At 39.8% G+C, this 16167-nt stretch overlaps 1 protein-coding gene and 1 non-coding gene across 2 annotated transcripts; one reads left to right on the top strand and one right to left on the bottom strand.

Moving 5' to 3' along the window:
* Positions 1–221: 221 nt before the first annotated feature.
* On the top strand, positions 222–306 carry TRNAR-UCG. Its single transcript has one exon. It is a non-coding gene; the product is annotated as a tRNA-Arg (tRNA).
* A 308-nt stretch (positions 307–614) lies between these two features.
* On the bottom strand, positions 615–15638 carry RP1 (RP1 axonemal microtubule associated). Its single transcript, XM_043601083.1, has 4 exons — positions 15509–15638; positions 10145–10783; positions 9173–9344; positions 615–6750 (listed from the first exon to the last, which is right to left on the bottom strand). Exons 2-4 carry the CDS (start codon positions 10769–10771, stop codon positions 1124–1126), a joined length of 6426 nt encoding a protein of 2141 aa, XP_043457018.1. The 5' UTR covers positions 10772–10783; positions 15509–15638; the 3' UTR covers positions 615–1123.
* Positions 15639–16167: the final 529 nt, after the last annotated feature.

The following is a 16167-nucleotide window of genomic DNA, read 5'->3' as shown; positions in this document are numbered from 1 at the left end:
TTTATGCAGCTCGACATAAAAAAAAAAAGTCAAATTCTTCACAGCAGTTCTTCAATGCTGAGAATTTTAAAGTCACCTTTTTCTTTTCCAAGTTAAAATCATTCCAGCTCCTTTAATTTTTCTTCACAGAGCATACTTTATGTTTTTCCTTGGTTTTTTTTTCTGACTTACTTGGATTTCTTGACATTTTACTAATGTATAAAAGATTATAATTTCAGGGCGCCTGGGTGGCTCAGTTGGTTGAGCATCTGACTTCGGCTCAGGTCATGATCTCACGGTCCATGGGTTCGAGCCCCATGTCGGGCTCTGTGCTGACAGCTCAGAGCCTGGAGCCTGCTTCCGATTCTGTGTCTCCCTCTCTCTCTGCCCCTCCCCTGCTCATGCTCTGTCTCTCTCTGTCTCAAAAATAAATAAAAACATTAAAAAAAAATATATATATATATATTATAATTTCTAGGCAAAGTAATAGAGAAGAAGCATAGTAGTAAAGAATCTTTTTCTCATCATGAGAACAAGCGATTAATTCTGTCCCAGTGAAATGCTCACAAGTTCATTAGGTAGATGTTCCCAGGAAATTAGATTCAAGACACTGGCACAAGAAACTTACGAGAATGTTGTATAAACCTTACAATCATACCTTTATTAAATCAGTAGTTAAAATTAATAAAGGAAGTACATTTGAGGCTAAGTCTATTCCATTTATTCACCAATATATTTTATTCACCAATATATATTTTACAAAAAAACAGACAATACAGAGAAAAAAGATATAATTCCTGTCCTTAGGACATTTGTGATGTCCTAGAAGAAAACCCACAGTTATAGGAAATTATGTACACTCAGGGAAAACACACACAGAAAATTCAAAAATAACAATAAAAACTGAGTCTGTTATTTTTGGAAAAATAAAGAACAGTGGAATACTTAAAGTCAAACAAGATTATCCAAGTGCAAGCTTTCTAGAGTAAGCTCATTTTAAAGAAGTGGGAAATTTTTAGAGGTTATCTAGTCTATACCCATCCCTTGTGTTTCATCATATTATGAGGGGGGAAAATGCACTGATTTAAAAAGGCGGCGCTGATATTGAAATTATAAATCTTCTTGTTCATCAGTGCTTTCAAGATCAGTCAAATTGGTTTTCCTCTTCCCAAATGAAAAGATCTTCATCCTCAAATACATAAAATATTTCTAATATATTTCTGTTGCTAATATTTAAAGGTGTCTCAACTTTGTAAAATAGGCAGGTTTGACCACGCATTTCAAAGAAATGATAGTTGATATTTTCTCTTACTACTTGGTTGAGATTTGTTCTTGAGTTCTGGAATCTGTTATTTAATAAGTTGTTATTCTCATCAACTACTTGAAAGATTTCATTCGTCTGACTGCTGGGGTCCTGTGTATTTGAATTCACAATATCTACAACCAACAATGATGGGTGCAAGAAGTTCACACAAAACGTTTTCTTTAAATATAATTGAAATTTCTTTAAATTACTTTCTTCCTCTAAGTCCAAGGAGCTACTTCTTTTTAATTTTCTTAATTTCCTTTTATCCATCAAGTCAAATGTATTATTAAAATAAAACCGATTAAAGGTATCATCAATGGCATTATCAATAAATGCTTTTCTACCACTTGCTTTATCGTTCTTATCTCTAAACACGGTTTTGTTCGACTGTAGCAAATATGGGTGTATTTTCATCCACAAATGGAGACCCAGGAAATTTTCAATATCAGAATCTTTGCAATATGCAAATCCTCTGTCTTCTTCATTTATAGGTTGTATGGTAACAGTTAGTATTGGGCAATGCTGACCACAAAGAGCATAGAGTTTATCCAGAGAGTCCCCTTCCTGAAGTGCACCATGAATTACATTATTACCAGGCAATGGTTGGTTTTTAATAGTATCATCAGAGACAGGATGGACTTTGCTACCAGCTGACGTGAAGACCTGAGTGACTGATGTACATACTCTTTCTGACTTATGACTAGCTTTCTCCTCCACATGATCATTGGGCATTCTCTCCTTGGCACAAGTTCTATTTTGAACATCTAGCAAATCCTCACAAAAAGGCTCAGGGTCACTACAATGAGGCATGTTGAAATAACTGCATTTCAGTTCAAGGGGCTGAGTCAGTTCCTCCAATTCTGAAGAGGATAGCTCAGCCATGTTTGGTCCTGGGGCCAAATTTCCAAAATGTGAATATGGTACATCAGTGCTGTTATTAAGTAGAGTATCCACTGATGTGGTGTCTGCATTACCACATAAGCCAGAATTTTCAGGAGATGATACTCTCAACAAATGATTTTCTTTCAGAAGCCACTTGCCTTTATCAATCAGTACTCCTTCCTCCAGATCTCTGACAAGTCTGTGATGATCATTTTGTTTTGTACCACGTCCTACAATGTCTCCCCCATGATAATTGGCCCTCACACCATTAAAGTCACATTTATGTTGGCCTTCTTCTGGAAATTTCTGCAACACAGATGAAATGCTAGATACCTGTTCAGAAGAGCCAAATGACTGACCTTCAGAATCATAAAGACCTACTTTCCTAGCACACTGAAATTCCATAGAATTATAAGGACAAACCTGAGATCTGTGTGTAGACCCAGGAAAAAAAGATGGTTTAATAATCTCCCCTTTAGCATAAAGTTTTTCAATTGTTCTTTTAACAAACCCTTTATTGTATTCTTTCTCTTGGGTGATCTCCTCACAACTGCCATTGGGGCCATGACTGGATGGCTGTTCATTCTCACTGTCCTGTCTAAAGTCTGACCAATCAGAAGTCACAGGTCTTGTGAAGCAATTTTTAAAATCAAGAGAGGACTCTGAATAACTTCCAATTTCCATGCTTCTCACCATCATTTTTACTCTCATTTTCGTTTCTCCTTCATTGAGTTCCTTTTCACTATTTTGCTTAGAATCATAGCAAAAAACTAAAGATGGTGGTGTTTCCAGCCTCCTACTGACTGTCTCACCAATCACACCACTTCTTTTTTCTTCTTCTGTAATGTACCTGCGAGAGACTTCCACCAATTCCAAATTTTTACTAGCCTCGAATTCTTTTTGGATCAACTCTTCAGTGGCCTGTTCTTCTGCATGTATCTTTGTGTTAAAGATATCAGTGTCTTGGTTTTCTAATTCTTCAAAAGATTCCAATTCTGAAACGCTTCTTTCACTGGATGTCAAGCTATTGGTTATTGAGCCTGGTTCTTCAGACGTCTTTGAGTCTTCCTTATCAGAGGATGCATATGCATTTCGACCCTGAAATTTCTTCAATGAATAATTTTTAAATTCAGCCAGAGAGCTATGTTCCTCATCAAATTCTGGTTCGGTTTCATTTAGGGGAAAGTCACGGTGGCTTAAATTGTTGATATTTTGGTGTGACACCAATGTATTAAAGCCATGTTTACACCCAGGGTCTGCCAAAATAGTTAGGTCTTTCTGACCTTCATCGACTCTTTCTAATTCTTCAGTCAATTCCAAATTTTCAGTACATGTGTTTTCTTTGGAATTTAAAAAGTCATTGGTATTGTTGTCTTTTGGGGGAATGTAGGCCTCATCAATTGGGCAAGCTGCTTCATAAACACAATTTTCCTCATAAGCACAAGCCTTATCAGAAGACAGAGCATGAGTAAGTGAACAGACCTTTCCTAGGAGACAAGCCTTATTCATGGAGGTCTGATCTACGGTATGGCCATCAATAGGTGAAAAAACGTCACTGAGGTTACAAGCCTCTTTTGGAGGATAAGACTTATTCCCAGTGCACATCCCACATGTAGAGTAAGTCACCTCTGAAACACAGACTTCAGAGGCATGGTCCTCACTGGCAGAGTAGCCTCCATCTATAGAGGAGAGTTTCTGTGTTTTTTCATTCTCAGTGCACTCAGGAACTCTCTGAATGTTGGGTGTGGAACAATTTGCAGGAAGTCCTATTGGAGCCGTATCTTGTTCTTTCTCAGCAAGTCCAAGGTGATTTGTGGTGGCCTCCACTAAACTGGCAACAGCAGCCTCCAAGTCATCAGCTTCCTCTGTGATGGCAGTATGCTTTAGGACTTCTAATAATGCAAGTATTTCTGAAGTTCTGGTGGTAGTCTTGTGAGCATCACTTTGGCAGAAGCTATTTATACTTCCCTTTAAGGTTAGCACCAGAAGCCAAGCTAGAAGGACATTGGTATATGACTTAGATATTGGGGAAGGAAAGGGAGTATCTGTAAGTGAACCTGGCATTTGAATAACTCCATTCTGAGTCTTAGGAATACTAGGAAGTAAAGCCTGCAGTTGGCGAAGCAACAGGACTGGTAAGAGGTCTTTTGGAGTGTCTTCTACAAGATCTACTTGAATAGCAGCCTCCACACTGTGTCTTTTTGTAGCTAGGTTTATTTCTTGGTAAACAAGGCTTACCTCTGGTCCTAAGTTTTTAGCACATACCTGGATTTTAGTATTACGATCATCAATAGCTGACTGTGACACAGCACAATCTTCATTCAAGGGAAGTAAGCAAGCATCATTCAGAGATTCAACCTGGCTGTCACAGAGATCTTCAGTAAGTTCTTCACTGGTATCTTTGTCAAAAGATTTACCTATTTTTTTACCTAGATTATTTCTTGCCAAACCAGCATTTTTACTTACGTGTTTATTACTTTCCCTAACAGAATTATTTCCTTTTCCAGAAGTTGAGTGGGAATTCGTTTCTGCAAAACTACCGTTGTTACAACTTACCACACTCCTTTCCTTTTTGCATACTGGAGCTAATTTTCTAGGTTGCGAGGTTGGATGTGGATTTATGTTCTGCAACCATCTCTGTATATAATTTTGAACTGAATGATGGCTAAAATCCTCAGGAGAAACAGCTTTTTTCAAAGAAGCTAAGGAATTTGCCCTGGTTGTAACATGTTGTTTGCTTATAGTAGTACTTAATTTCAACTTATCTCCTTTTTGTTTTTTCTGCGTTTTCAAAGTTATGTGTGAATTATTAACTTTTGAAACTACACTTCTCTTTGTCATTCCTCTCAAATACCAAGATGCTACTTCTGCTTGAGCCTGTGGTCCACAAAAAGCATTGGGGTTTTGCTCAAGGAAGTTAAACACATGAAATAAATTTTGATCTCCAAAACTATTTTTGCAACACCTAAAGTCATTATAGGGAAATACTTTATCTCCTTGACCAATTTCATTTTTTGCAGGTCTTCCTAAACTTACTTTATTTAGTGGTCTGGATCTTCTTTTGGCTAAAAGTCCTTGAACTTTCGTAGGACTCTGTACGTGGATATTCTTGGGATTCACAGGACTGAGATCACTTTTGGAACAAGAATAATTTGATTCTATTACCATATCACTTGCATGGAGATCTTCCTCACAAAGTATTCCTCTTTTAAGGGAACCGTGTGAATCCTTTAATCTGATTTCCTGTGCAATTCTACCTCCTTTGTTTATTCTCTTACTCTTACTAAGAATTGCTTTGGTTGCAACCTTCCCATCCTGATGCCTGGAGTTTATCACTTGTTGCTGACATTTCATCTTCTTTTTGCTGGCAGCAGATGATGAAATCTGCTTTTCATTTGCTGGAAATTTTGTTAAATCACGCTGAGCACATTCATTAATTAGTCTGTCAATTCTTGTGGTGACAGTGGAGGACCCTACTGAAGCTGGGGTCTCAAAAACAGTTATGTCAGTTCCAGAGTCATTACTTAAAGAATGAGTTGTATCTGCTAAAACAGGACCGACTCTATCACTGGTGTTACCATAAGGTCTTAAGTTTTTGATACTAGTTTTGTTGTCTGATGTTACACTATTAACTATACCTTCCTCCACAACTGAATGTTCCAATGCAGCCTGTGGCAAGCCATTACTATGAGACATCTCTAACACCTTTTCACTTGTAATTTCTACAACATCAGCATGTACTGCACCTGACTTGAGCAGTCTGCTTTCCTTTTTCCTTTCTAAAGATGCCTCTATCTTCTCATTGTTATCGATATGAACAACCACTGGTTTGTTAGATACTGATGACATTTTACTGCAGGAATGTGTAAACATGTGATACTCAGATTTGTTTTCCCCGTCTTCCCTTTCTTCACTATAGGAAAACTGTCCAATCATTTCCTCTTGAACTTCAGTTTCAGATACCAAGGTCACACGCCCCTTCACAGATTTCTTTTGTCTCACCCTCCTTGGCCCAGGTGTAGGTGGCCGATAAAAATGACGCTTCGCTTGATCCTGAGTTTCCTGGAGGGTGTTTGTGTCCATAGCAGCATTCTCCCAACTAGCAGATGTGCAAGTTTCAGCCTCTAGAGCTGTCGTTTGAGTGTTTATCTCCTCAGCCAAACTGCCCTCTTGATCATGGCCTTTCCTCAGAGATGAGACATCTGCAGACAATGAGCATGCTGCAATCTTTAAACCAGAGGAACAATCATCTGTTCTTCCTGGAAAACTGCCTACTTCACTCTTTTCATCATTATTAGAAAGACCAGCTCTACTGACAGTGGTCCATTTTATGGTTTCCTCCTCTTTTATCTTAAATCGAACTTTCATCTCAACTATCATGGTGCCATCTTGATTAAAAACAATTGATTTCTCAATATCATCTTCAGAAGGATATATCAATAAATTCTGAGAATCTTTTTTTTCTAAGGCCAAGTAATTTTCAGAAGCAAAAGAATGGTCTGAGTAGCAATCACTATTATGCATTTTGTTGGAAGAAACAGAATAAATCTGGGACTTTGGGCTTGAAGGCACATGTGTTCTCACTTTCAAGATTTTGAGAGTAAAAAATGCCCCACATCAAAGTGTAGAAGATAGAGAAGTTATAAATATCCAATAGAAGAGGCAGCAAAGAAAGGAAAGAAAAAATAATTAGTATAAAAAATACCACATTTTCTAAATTTTATAGTAAGATATTATTAGCAGGTTTCTCACTTCTACGTATTCATTTGTTATTTGAATTCAAAGTCACTGTAATATCTGGTGCATCTCTACAAGCTACTTTTAAAACGAGAACCTTTAGGGGTGTCTGGGTGGCTCAGTCAGTTAAGCATCCAACTCTTGGTTCAGCTCAGGTCATGGTCTCATGGTTTGTGAGTTCGAGCCCCATATCGGGCTCCATGCTGGCAGTGTGGAGACTTTTGGGGATTCTCTCTCTCCTCTCTCTCTGCCCATCCTCCACTTGTATGCTTTCTTTCTCTCTCTCTCTCTTTTTCTCTCTCTCAAAAATAAATGAATAAACTTTAAATAAAAATTTTAAAAAAGAAAATCTATAATCCTACTAAAATAACAAGATCCACAGAATTTTAATTTTAATTAGTTTAATTAGGCAATTTTAATAAGTATAAAGTAGAAATTGCTAAATATTCTAACAAAAAAAAAAGATTTTTGTGGGATTCTGTTTTGTTTTGTTTGCCAGTACTAAAATTGGAGTCTAATGAAGTGCTGCTTACCAATGCAAACAAAGCAAGTAAAAAGTTACAGTAATATTTATTTTCCTGTCTTTGTATTTCCAAGAGAGGCACTATAGCATTATGAAAGCTAAAACATTTTTAGACTTTATTTAAAAGTCAGGATTAATCAGGGCACCTAGGTGGTTCAGTCAGTCAAGCATCTGACTTTGACACCTGACTTTTGGTTCTCACAGTTCATGCGTTCGAGCGCTGCATTTGGGCTCTGTGCTGACAGCTCTCTGTCTCCTCTCTCTCTGCCCCTCCCCATTTACATACAGACTCTCTCTCTCTGTCTCTCAAAAATAAACAAATAAATGTCAAGACTAATCAAGTAATAATTATTAATTTAGCATTCCCTTTGTATAACTAGTGCATTGATTTGATATAGGGCACAAAAGAGAATAGAGATGGACAAAGATCCAGATATCTGGTTATATTTTTAATGTGCATCCTAAAGACAACTTTGGTACTCATGCTTCTTAAACTCAATCAAATTCTTATAAGCAGGTTGCATACATTTGCATATTCTTGGCATCAATTAAATACCTTTAACATTTCAGAGTATAAACCTAAAATATGTCCTCCAATTTTTGGTGTACATTTACCAAAATTGCAAATAAAAATGTTTCACTTACAACTTTTTAAAATAAAATTTAACAAAACCCTTAGATTCCCTAGCACCATCAAAAATCACATTCAGCAACCCATATCAAACACAAAATAATAAAATCATTTTAGTAAAATGAGCACAGTGAAAGAGTACTACCATATGCTTAACAGACAACTGGCAGCTAATGCCTACAAAATAGAAACATTAATAGATACGTATTGAGTTTATCCCTAATAGATGAGTTTCACCCATGTCAGCAATAAGTAGAGGGATTAATACTACTTAAAGAGTGTATTATTCAGTGCCTACATAAAACCCAAAATTTAAGTATAAATGGCACTCAGTTCCTTAGCAAAAGCGCTAAAAAAAACTGTGCACAATGAATAATGAGATTAAAATATTGAGCACAATGAATAATACAATTAGCCACACCTTCATAGAGAATTTATAGCCCATCCCACACTCGGGTATCAATAAACCCTCCTCTCCCCTACCCAAAGGATAATGCGATATTGTGTAGCATTTCCTAAGGAATTGTCAACCCGGATTATTATTAACCAGCGTGAATTGACTATGTGAAATTTTTTTTTATAAATAAAAAATGGATGAGACCTGTAATTTTTACTGTAATAACTTCAGAAAGACTTCATATGTAGTTAGAGACTTTTGAAAATACACTCAACTAACCTGCTGAGCTCAGCTATGATGCCACATAGTATTATTTGCAAAAATCTCTACAACAACCAGAGATGTCACTTCTACAAATTCCATAGAATTCCTCTCCAAATCAAGAAAGGCTGCCATTTTTATTCTTTATCTAGGTATCAAATGCCCGCCCCCCCACCAAATAAAGCATACCTCATCAATTTAAACAAATATATCATTGATCGATTTGGGAAAATCTGAAAAAGAATCATACAATCTCTATGACTCTTTCCAACTATTCATATGACCAATTCCAGTTTAGAATGTTTTTGACCCCCTCATTTTCTCTCATGTGATGAAGGAAATTGGCCACTTAAGCATGTATTTTTTTTAATATTGTGGCTAAAACACACACACACACGCGCACACACACACACACTTCAGGGCTAAAAATAAGGGCTACATATTTAAGTGACTTACTCTTTCTTCTTTCTGACCTAGCAGTTCCCTTGGTATACACATGATGAGAGGCCCCTGGTAATCTTGAAGAAAGCAAATACTTCTGGATGTCATAATTTCCAGGTTTAAATGGCTCCCTTCCTGCTGCCACCACAGCTCCAGAGCTCAGGATCACAGCCTGGAGACTGGGAACCTAGAAGAAACCAAAGAGTTAAGGTCCTTACATGAGCAACATGAAATTTTGTTCTTTTCATATGGTCATTTTCTAGCAGAAGGGATCAATTCAACAGCCTTTAGGGCTTGAAAGAGATAATCACCAAGCATTCCTTAGGCATCAATACTGTATACAAAGTTACCAAGTATCAAGGTGAAGGTGGTTAAATCAACATCCTACTGAGCCAGCATACTAGCTGAAGATATGGGTCTTCTGGTCTTCTGCTATAACTAAAGACTTTTATTTATTTTAATTTTTTTTTTATGCTTTAAGTTTATTTATTTACCTTGAGAGAGAGAGCAGAGGAGGGGCTGAGAGAGGTAAGGAGAGAAAGAGAACCCCAAGCAGGCTCCACCCTGCAGTACAGAGCCTGATGTGGGGCTCACTCACAAAACCGTGAGATCGCGACCTGAGTTGAAACCAAGAGTCAGAAGCTTAACCCACTGAGCCACCCAGGCGCACCACCAAAGAAACCTTTCAAAGGTATCCAGTACTGCCTCTGCATTCGCCACCAAAATATCCAGCTGTAGCCAAAGGTCTTCCTTGAGCCAGCTGAGAAAAGGGCCTGGGGAACATGCTGTCAGTTGCAGGTGAAATGCAGCGATTTCAGATTTCAATTCCGACCAGAGAACGACGGGGCCACCCACCCAGGTGAGCCCCCGCCACCCCACGAGGATGGGAATACACACACACAGGCACAAGAAGCCTTCCTTCTCCAGGGCCTCCTTCCACGTCCCACACGGCGGGAGCTCAGACGTGAGAAGCACCTGAACACTCACCCTCCTTCCGTCCGTGGCGTACAGCTTGGTCACCGGGAACCGCATGACCTCCATCAAGTGCTGCAGGAAGGCCTGGAAGCTCTGGGTAACCCTTCGGTTCAGAACGACCGTGCGCCTCGTCTTCGGGTCGCCATTTTTAAAGACCACGAGCCTCCGCGGCGCGCGTAGCATGCCGGGAGCGGCGGCGGCGGCGGGCGCCGTGGGTGGGGAGCTGTGCGCGTGCGTGCTGATGGCCCGGCTGCTGTACCAGGGTCGCGGGCGCCGGCGGGCCTTGTCGAGGTCCACCGGCTGCACCTTCCTCCGGTGGGAGCACAGGTACGATTCGCCGTCCTCCAGCTCCTCCAGGCGTGTGATGCTGTGCCTTCCCCGAGGGGTGCTGATGTTCCTCACCCCGAAAGGTAAGGGCACCTTCCTTGACAGGTTATCCAGCAAAGCATCAAATGTCTTAAAGGAACGAGGGTTGACCACCACCCTGACCCCACCGAATTGCGGGTCTCCACTTTTGTAGAAGCTGATCTTTTTGGCCACAACAGGATGCATGACGCTCAAATGGCGAGGAGAAGGACCTTGACCTTCAGAAGAGGTTGGATGAATCACGGAAAAACTAGTGGAAGAAGTTTCGCTCATTTTGGCCGAGACCTCGAAAGGGAAAAAATTATTCATCTCGACAGTGACAACACCATAAACAATACATGATAATTCAAATGTAATCTAATTATACTTGTAGGTATCTAGGCTGTTCCTAGGATTTCATGAATCCATGCATTCATTCATTATTCATTATTATTTTGCCTATTTTGAATGATAACTTGTAAGGGGCTTACAATAAAAAGACACAAGTAAAACAGTTAAATAAGGATATGTGTAATTTAAAGATGAAAACAATCTAAAGACACCAATAGGGGTGTCGTTAAATAAATTATATATACAGCCATGCAATGGACAGCTGTACAACCATTAAAAATGAGTTTATGTTTATTGGCATAAAAAATGATCATAATTTATTACTAAGTGAAAAAGCCGTTTATAAAATATATGTGCCATGCCATTTCCAGTATGTGTGTGTGTGTGTGTGTGTATACACACACACACACATACACACATATGTATTTGTTATACGATAGATAGATGTATTTGGGGGTTTTTTCCTTGACTGCCAGGAAAAAGGGGGAGACAGGAAAAGTTTATCAAGCTCAAATTATTGCATACAACCAGATGAGTTCACCTAGAGGAAAATGTTTCTTGACATTAAATTCTAGAAGAAATGAATCATGTGAATCCTTAGATGGGGGCCATTAAGATAATGTAAAATGTTTCGATTACAGATATAAAAAAATGCAGGGAAAATATCTAACATACCATTAATCTACTTTTGGAAACTCTGCACTAAACAAATATTTCTTACTACAGGGCAGCTTTGCTATGAGTTGCTAAAAATGATGCGATCTAGGGACTGCTCCCATCGGTGGTTCTAAAATTAAAACTTTAGGAGGGAATTTAAAGGCCCTTTTCAGCCAGTCACTGAGGTTTTTGTCTCTACTTTCCAAGTGAAACCAGAGTCTGACTGACAGTTGAGCGGCTCAGGGAAGGGTGTGTCTGTTTCTGGGTTCATTTCTCATTTGTCACACTGTGTGACTGTTTTCTGTTGTTTTAGTGTTTATTTATTTCTGAGACAGAGGGAGACAGAGCATGAGTTGGGGTAGGGGCAGAGAGAAGGGAGACACAGAATCTGAGGCAGGCTCCAGGCTCTGAGCTGTCAGCACAGATGCCCGACGCAGGGCTCGAACTCACAAACTGTGAGATCGTGACCTGAGCCGAAGTCAGACGCTTAACCGACTGAGCCATCCAGGCGCCCCTCTTTTCTGTTGTTTTAAATCAATGTAATTATTAGTATCTTTTGACAGGCCTGCAGCCGTAAAGACAAATTGAACAAACTAAATATAAGTGGTCAGTATTACAGAGATGAAAAAGGCATGTTTGTCATTATAAATCAGCTATAAATTTGACCCAAATCACCTACTTAAATGTTTGCAAACTGTTGTCTGATTCTTCACATATCCCCAGGACGACTTACAAATTTTATTGATGTGTTATTTAGGAAAATAAACTCCGAGATCAGCCTGGAAGTTCCATATGTGCCCCCTACTCCCTCCCTAAGCAGTTTACAGTAATTAAAGTACTTAAGACAATGAAGGATGTAGCAGGCATGTGCTCCCAGAGCTGGAGAATCCACCTTTGCAATGGAGTCAGCAAAACTGCACCTCTTCTTATCCTCAGCTGATAAACTGTGCACTGACCTTGGGGTGCTACTTAATCTCCATGCCCTCACTAACTGTCAGAGATAAATTCTTTCCGTATTTAAATAAAAGACTTCAGAATTCTGCCTCCAGTAACTTTTTAGGTTGGTGTACTTACATACTCATTTTAAAATAGTTAACATTAGGGGTGCCTGGGTGGCGCAGTCGGTTGAGCATCTGACTTCAGCCAGGTGACGATCTCGTGGTCCGTGAGTTCGAGCCCCGCGTCGGGCTCTGGGCTGATGGCTCAGAGCCTGGAGCCTGTTTCCGATTCTGTGTCTCCCTCTCTCTCTGTCCCTCCCCCGTTCATGCTCTGTCTCTCTCTGTCCCAAAAATAAATAAACGTTGAAAAAAAAATTTTTTTTTAAAATAGTTTACATTAATAGTGTTTGAAACACATTTTCCACTTAATTTTGGAAAATTGTATTTATCTGTAAGTGTATAGTGAGATTTTTTTTTAATTTTTTTAGCGTTTATTTATTTTTGAGAGAGACAAAGTGCGCGTGAGGGAGGGGCAGAGAGAGAGGGAGACACAGAATCTGAAGCAGGCTCCAGGCTCTGAGCTGTCAGCACAGAGCCCGATGCAGGGCTCGAACTCAAGAACCTCGAGATCATGACCTGAGCTGAAGTCTCAGACACTTAACCGATGGAGCCACCCAGGCGCCCCATAGTGAGACTTTTAATTGCAATAGTCTTCTGCCTGGTTTGCACTACTTGGAGAACTGTTGACCTGATCATCAAGTTAGGACACCGTTATGTAAGCTGCTAGGCTAAGGGGGTTGTTTTGGGGGTGGCTTTGGTTTTTGTTTCCTTCTGTTTTGTTTTGTTTTGTGGCTCAAATAAAAGAACGGAGATTTTGTGCTGGCACCAGGAAGGAGGACATAGAACATGAGGACAGTTGGAGGGAAAAGGTGGCCCCCACTGTGCTACCCTACTGCTGCCCAACCCTGAGCACTGGTTTTAAACCTGATGCATGAAGGGAAGAAGATGAGGGTACCATGTCCTGTGAAAATGCCATATGCCCAGGAGTGAATGAGCCCTTGTAGAAAAAGAACCTGTAGCAGGACGGCTGCTAGGCTTCTTGAGGAGGAGACTGTAGGGAAAACAAATAAAATATAAATCCAGATGGTCCTCATTGCACATAAGAGGATCTCTCGGGATGCGTAGAAGTCAGCGGGGAAGTTTTGTAATGGTGAGATTTTGTATACGTGCAGGTGAGGTTTAAGAGTCTACAGTAAGGTGGGCATTGTGTGTGTAACACAGAACATGATAAAGATTCAGTGTTATTGAATTGAAGGATCTGTGGGCATATAGTGCACAGCATTATCATTATTGGAGAAGAAAGTACAAGCCAGATTCCTTCCAGAGGAAATGTCTCAGCCTCTGCCTTGACATAATCCTATGTATCTTCTACAATTTCCCTGAGAAATTCGCAGGGAAATGACTAGCCCAATAAAGGAGGAGCAGGGCGTCGTGAGAATACGAAGAAGGGATTGGTAGCCCAGCCTGTGGGAGTGGCACTGAGGGTGGGAAGGAATGGCAGCTTCCACAGGAGAGCCTGTGTGAAGCTGAGATGTCAGAGGCCGAGTGGTGGAGATGCCCTGCAGGAAGATGGCAGGGATCAGTGCAGCTTCCGCCAAAGACACGGGTGCACCTTTTTAAAAAAAAAGAAAATCTTTTTAATGTTTATTTATTTTTGAGAGAGAGAGAGAGAGCACAAGTTGGGGAAGGACAGAGAGAGAGGGCGACACAGAATCCGAAGCAGGCTCCAGGCTTTGAGCGGGGCTCAAACCCGTGAACCGGGAGATCACAACCCTGGGCCGACGTTGGATGCTCAACTGACTGAGCCACCTAGGTGTCCCAAATGTGCACCTTTCTTAATCAGCCTTAAAAACCAATCAGAATGTGAATGAAAATTTTAAAATATTCCTTTCTATACTTGTTAAATGGTAAGGTTTATTCTACACCCACTGAAGTTGGGATAAGGCAGTAATATACTTAGGGGATATCTGGAAACAAAGTAGCCTGAAGCGGTCTGATTCTTCTCCCAGCAGGTTAGGCCGGTGCAAAGATGTACCAAGAGGAAAGCAGATTCCTACTTTCCTAGAGGACCTGGCTAACAAAATCTCCTCCCTGCAGTCCACATTATAGTGCAACGGGCTTCCAGTGGCTCGACAGCCTGCTGCTAATATCTTCCCCTCCGCTCTGTGTTCTCTTCGTTGCCAAAAGTCAGACTGTGGAATGATCGTGAATACTTGTATTGCTTTTTAAGATCAAGCAGATGTCTTCAACACCTTTTGGTTCACTGGGCTCACCCATGGTTATGGCCTCCCTGTGCCGTCGTTGCTCTCAATATCTGTACTGCCCAGAGCTAAATAGTTGCTCTACCAAGAGGGCTGTGCCTGCCCCCACCACCATTCACTTGATAAAGCAAATTAGAGACCTATAAGCTGTACGTGTGTCATTTCACTAATTATATCTTAAATTTAATGTACAACACGCTAGGAATTCAGGCAATTCAGAAAGAAGAATGAAGTAGACAACAAAATAATATTAGTATAGTCATACGGTCAGTTCTGTGGCAATTCAGAGATTTGACATTACATGAAAAATTAGTCCATTACACAGATTATCATAATTCTGTGAGGTGGGGTTGGGGGTGCGAGTTCAAAAAAGGAAATACACCAATTATCCCCTATGGTGATCATAAGCATTGGTGAATTAAAAGTAACTTCCTTCTTTAATGGATTGCACAGAATCCTCCAATGGGTAAACAGTGCCTTTGTAATCAGAAAAAAACAAAGAACAAAAAACTCTACCCCCGCTTGAATATACTAGACTTTCTTGATTTCCTGATACTGAAGTTCCCTCCTACTTCAATATCGGCATATTGTGAAGGTTTCTGGCATGTTTGGATAAAAAGTAATGATCATTAGCAAGATTGATTCCTTTTTTCTAACGGTTAAAGATGGAACACATATGTAGTCTAGATATAAGATGGAAAATAAAATACAACTAGCTAAACAGATTGTTTTCAAAATAAAGATGCAAATAGTTTTGTACTTACCAGAACTTGAAGCTTCCCTTTTACAGAAAAAAATGTCTTAAGTTGTTTGTATAATTCATGTAAGGTTACTGGATAGGTAACCTGCTCATTTCATGCGAGGAAACTAATGTCGTTGGATTTATTCTTAGTGTATCCACTCAGGGATTGAGTACAGCCAATTAATTTAATCCAAGGTGATGCTAATCACCAGACAGAATTTACCTTAAGGGGACCACAGCCAGAAACAAACTAGTTCCTAGTGTGCGGCACAGCTCTGAAGTCTTCCTAATTAAGAGTTTTTCTGGCAGTGTCTTGCTTACCCAGTCTCATTCTCAGGAGAAGATCACCAATTCATAAGCTTTTCTGTCTCAGACAGCCTTAAGTTCCCATTTATTTATGTTAAAGAGAAAAGGCTGTTATGCTGCTAAAAATGAAGTCGTTTGACATTTTATCATTCTTTGATAAGTATTCCAAGTCAGTGTTTGCTCATGGTAGTCATTTAAGCATTCCTGTTTATCACGGCATCAATGTAGTTCTAATGAAAATGGCTGTGTGAACAATTTGGCTACTCAGCCTAACACAAGACAAATAAGAGAGGCACCACTCAAAGTGATTTTATGCTTCTGCATACACAGCACTCTTCTGCTTTGCTTAATCATGATGGGATTTGAGCAAGTTGC

This window comes from Prionailurus bengalensis, chromosome F2 (genome assembly GCF_016509475.1).
Source record: "Prionailurus bengalensis isolate Pbe53 chromosome F2, Fcat_Pben_1.1_paternal_pri, whole genome shotgun sequence".
In the NCBI taxonomy this organism is placed as follows: domain Eukaryota; kingdom Metazoa; phylum Chordata; class Mammalia; order Carnivora; family Felidae; genus Prionailurus; species Prionailurus bengalensis.
The sequence above is the reverse complement of the archived record's forward strand: the minus strand, read 5'-3'. Positions and strand labels throughout refer to the sequence as shown.

Bases quoted from the DNA above. Each gene is read 5' to 3' on its own strand.
- RP1 (XM_043601083.1), bottom strand. From the start codon at position 10,771: ATGAGCGAAACTTCTTCCACTAGTTTTTCCGTGATTCATCCAACCTCT. The intron at 9,345-10,144 runs GTGAGTGTTCAG...GGTTTCTTCTAG, and splicing joins ACGCCACGGACGGAAGGAGG to GTTCCCAGTCTCCAGGCTGT. The intron at 6,751-9,172 runs GTAAGTCACTTA...AAATCTTGAAAG, and splicing joins TAGGTCAGAAAGAAGAAAGA to TGAGAACACATGTGCCTTCA.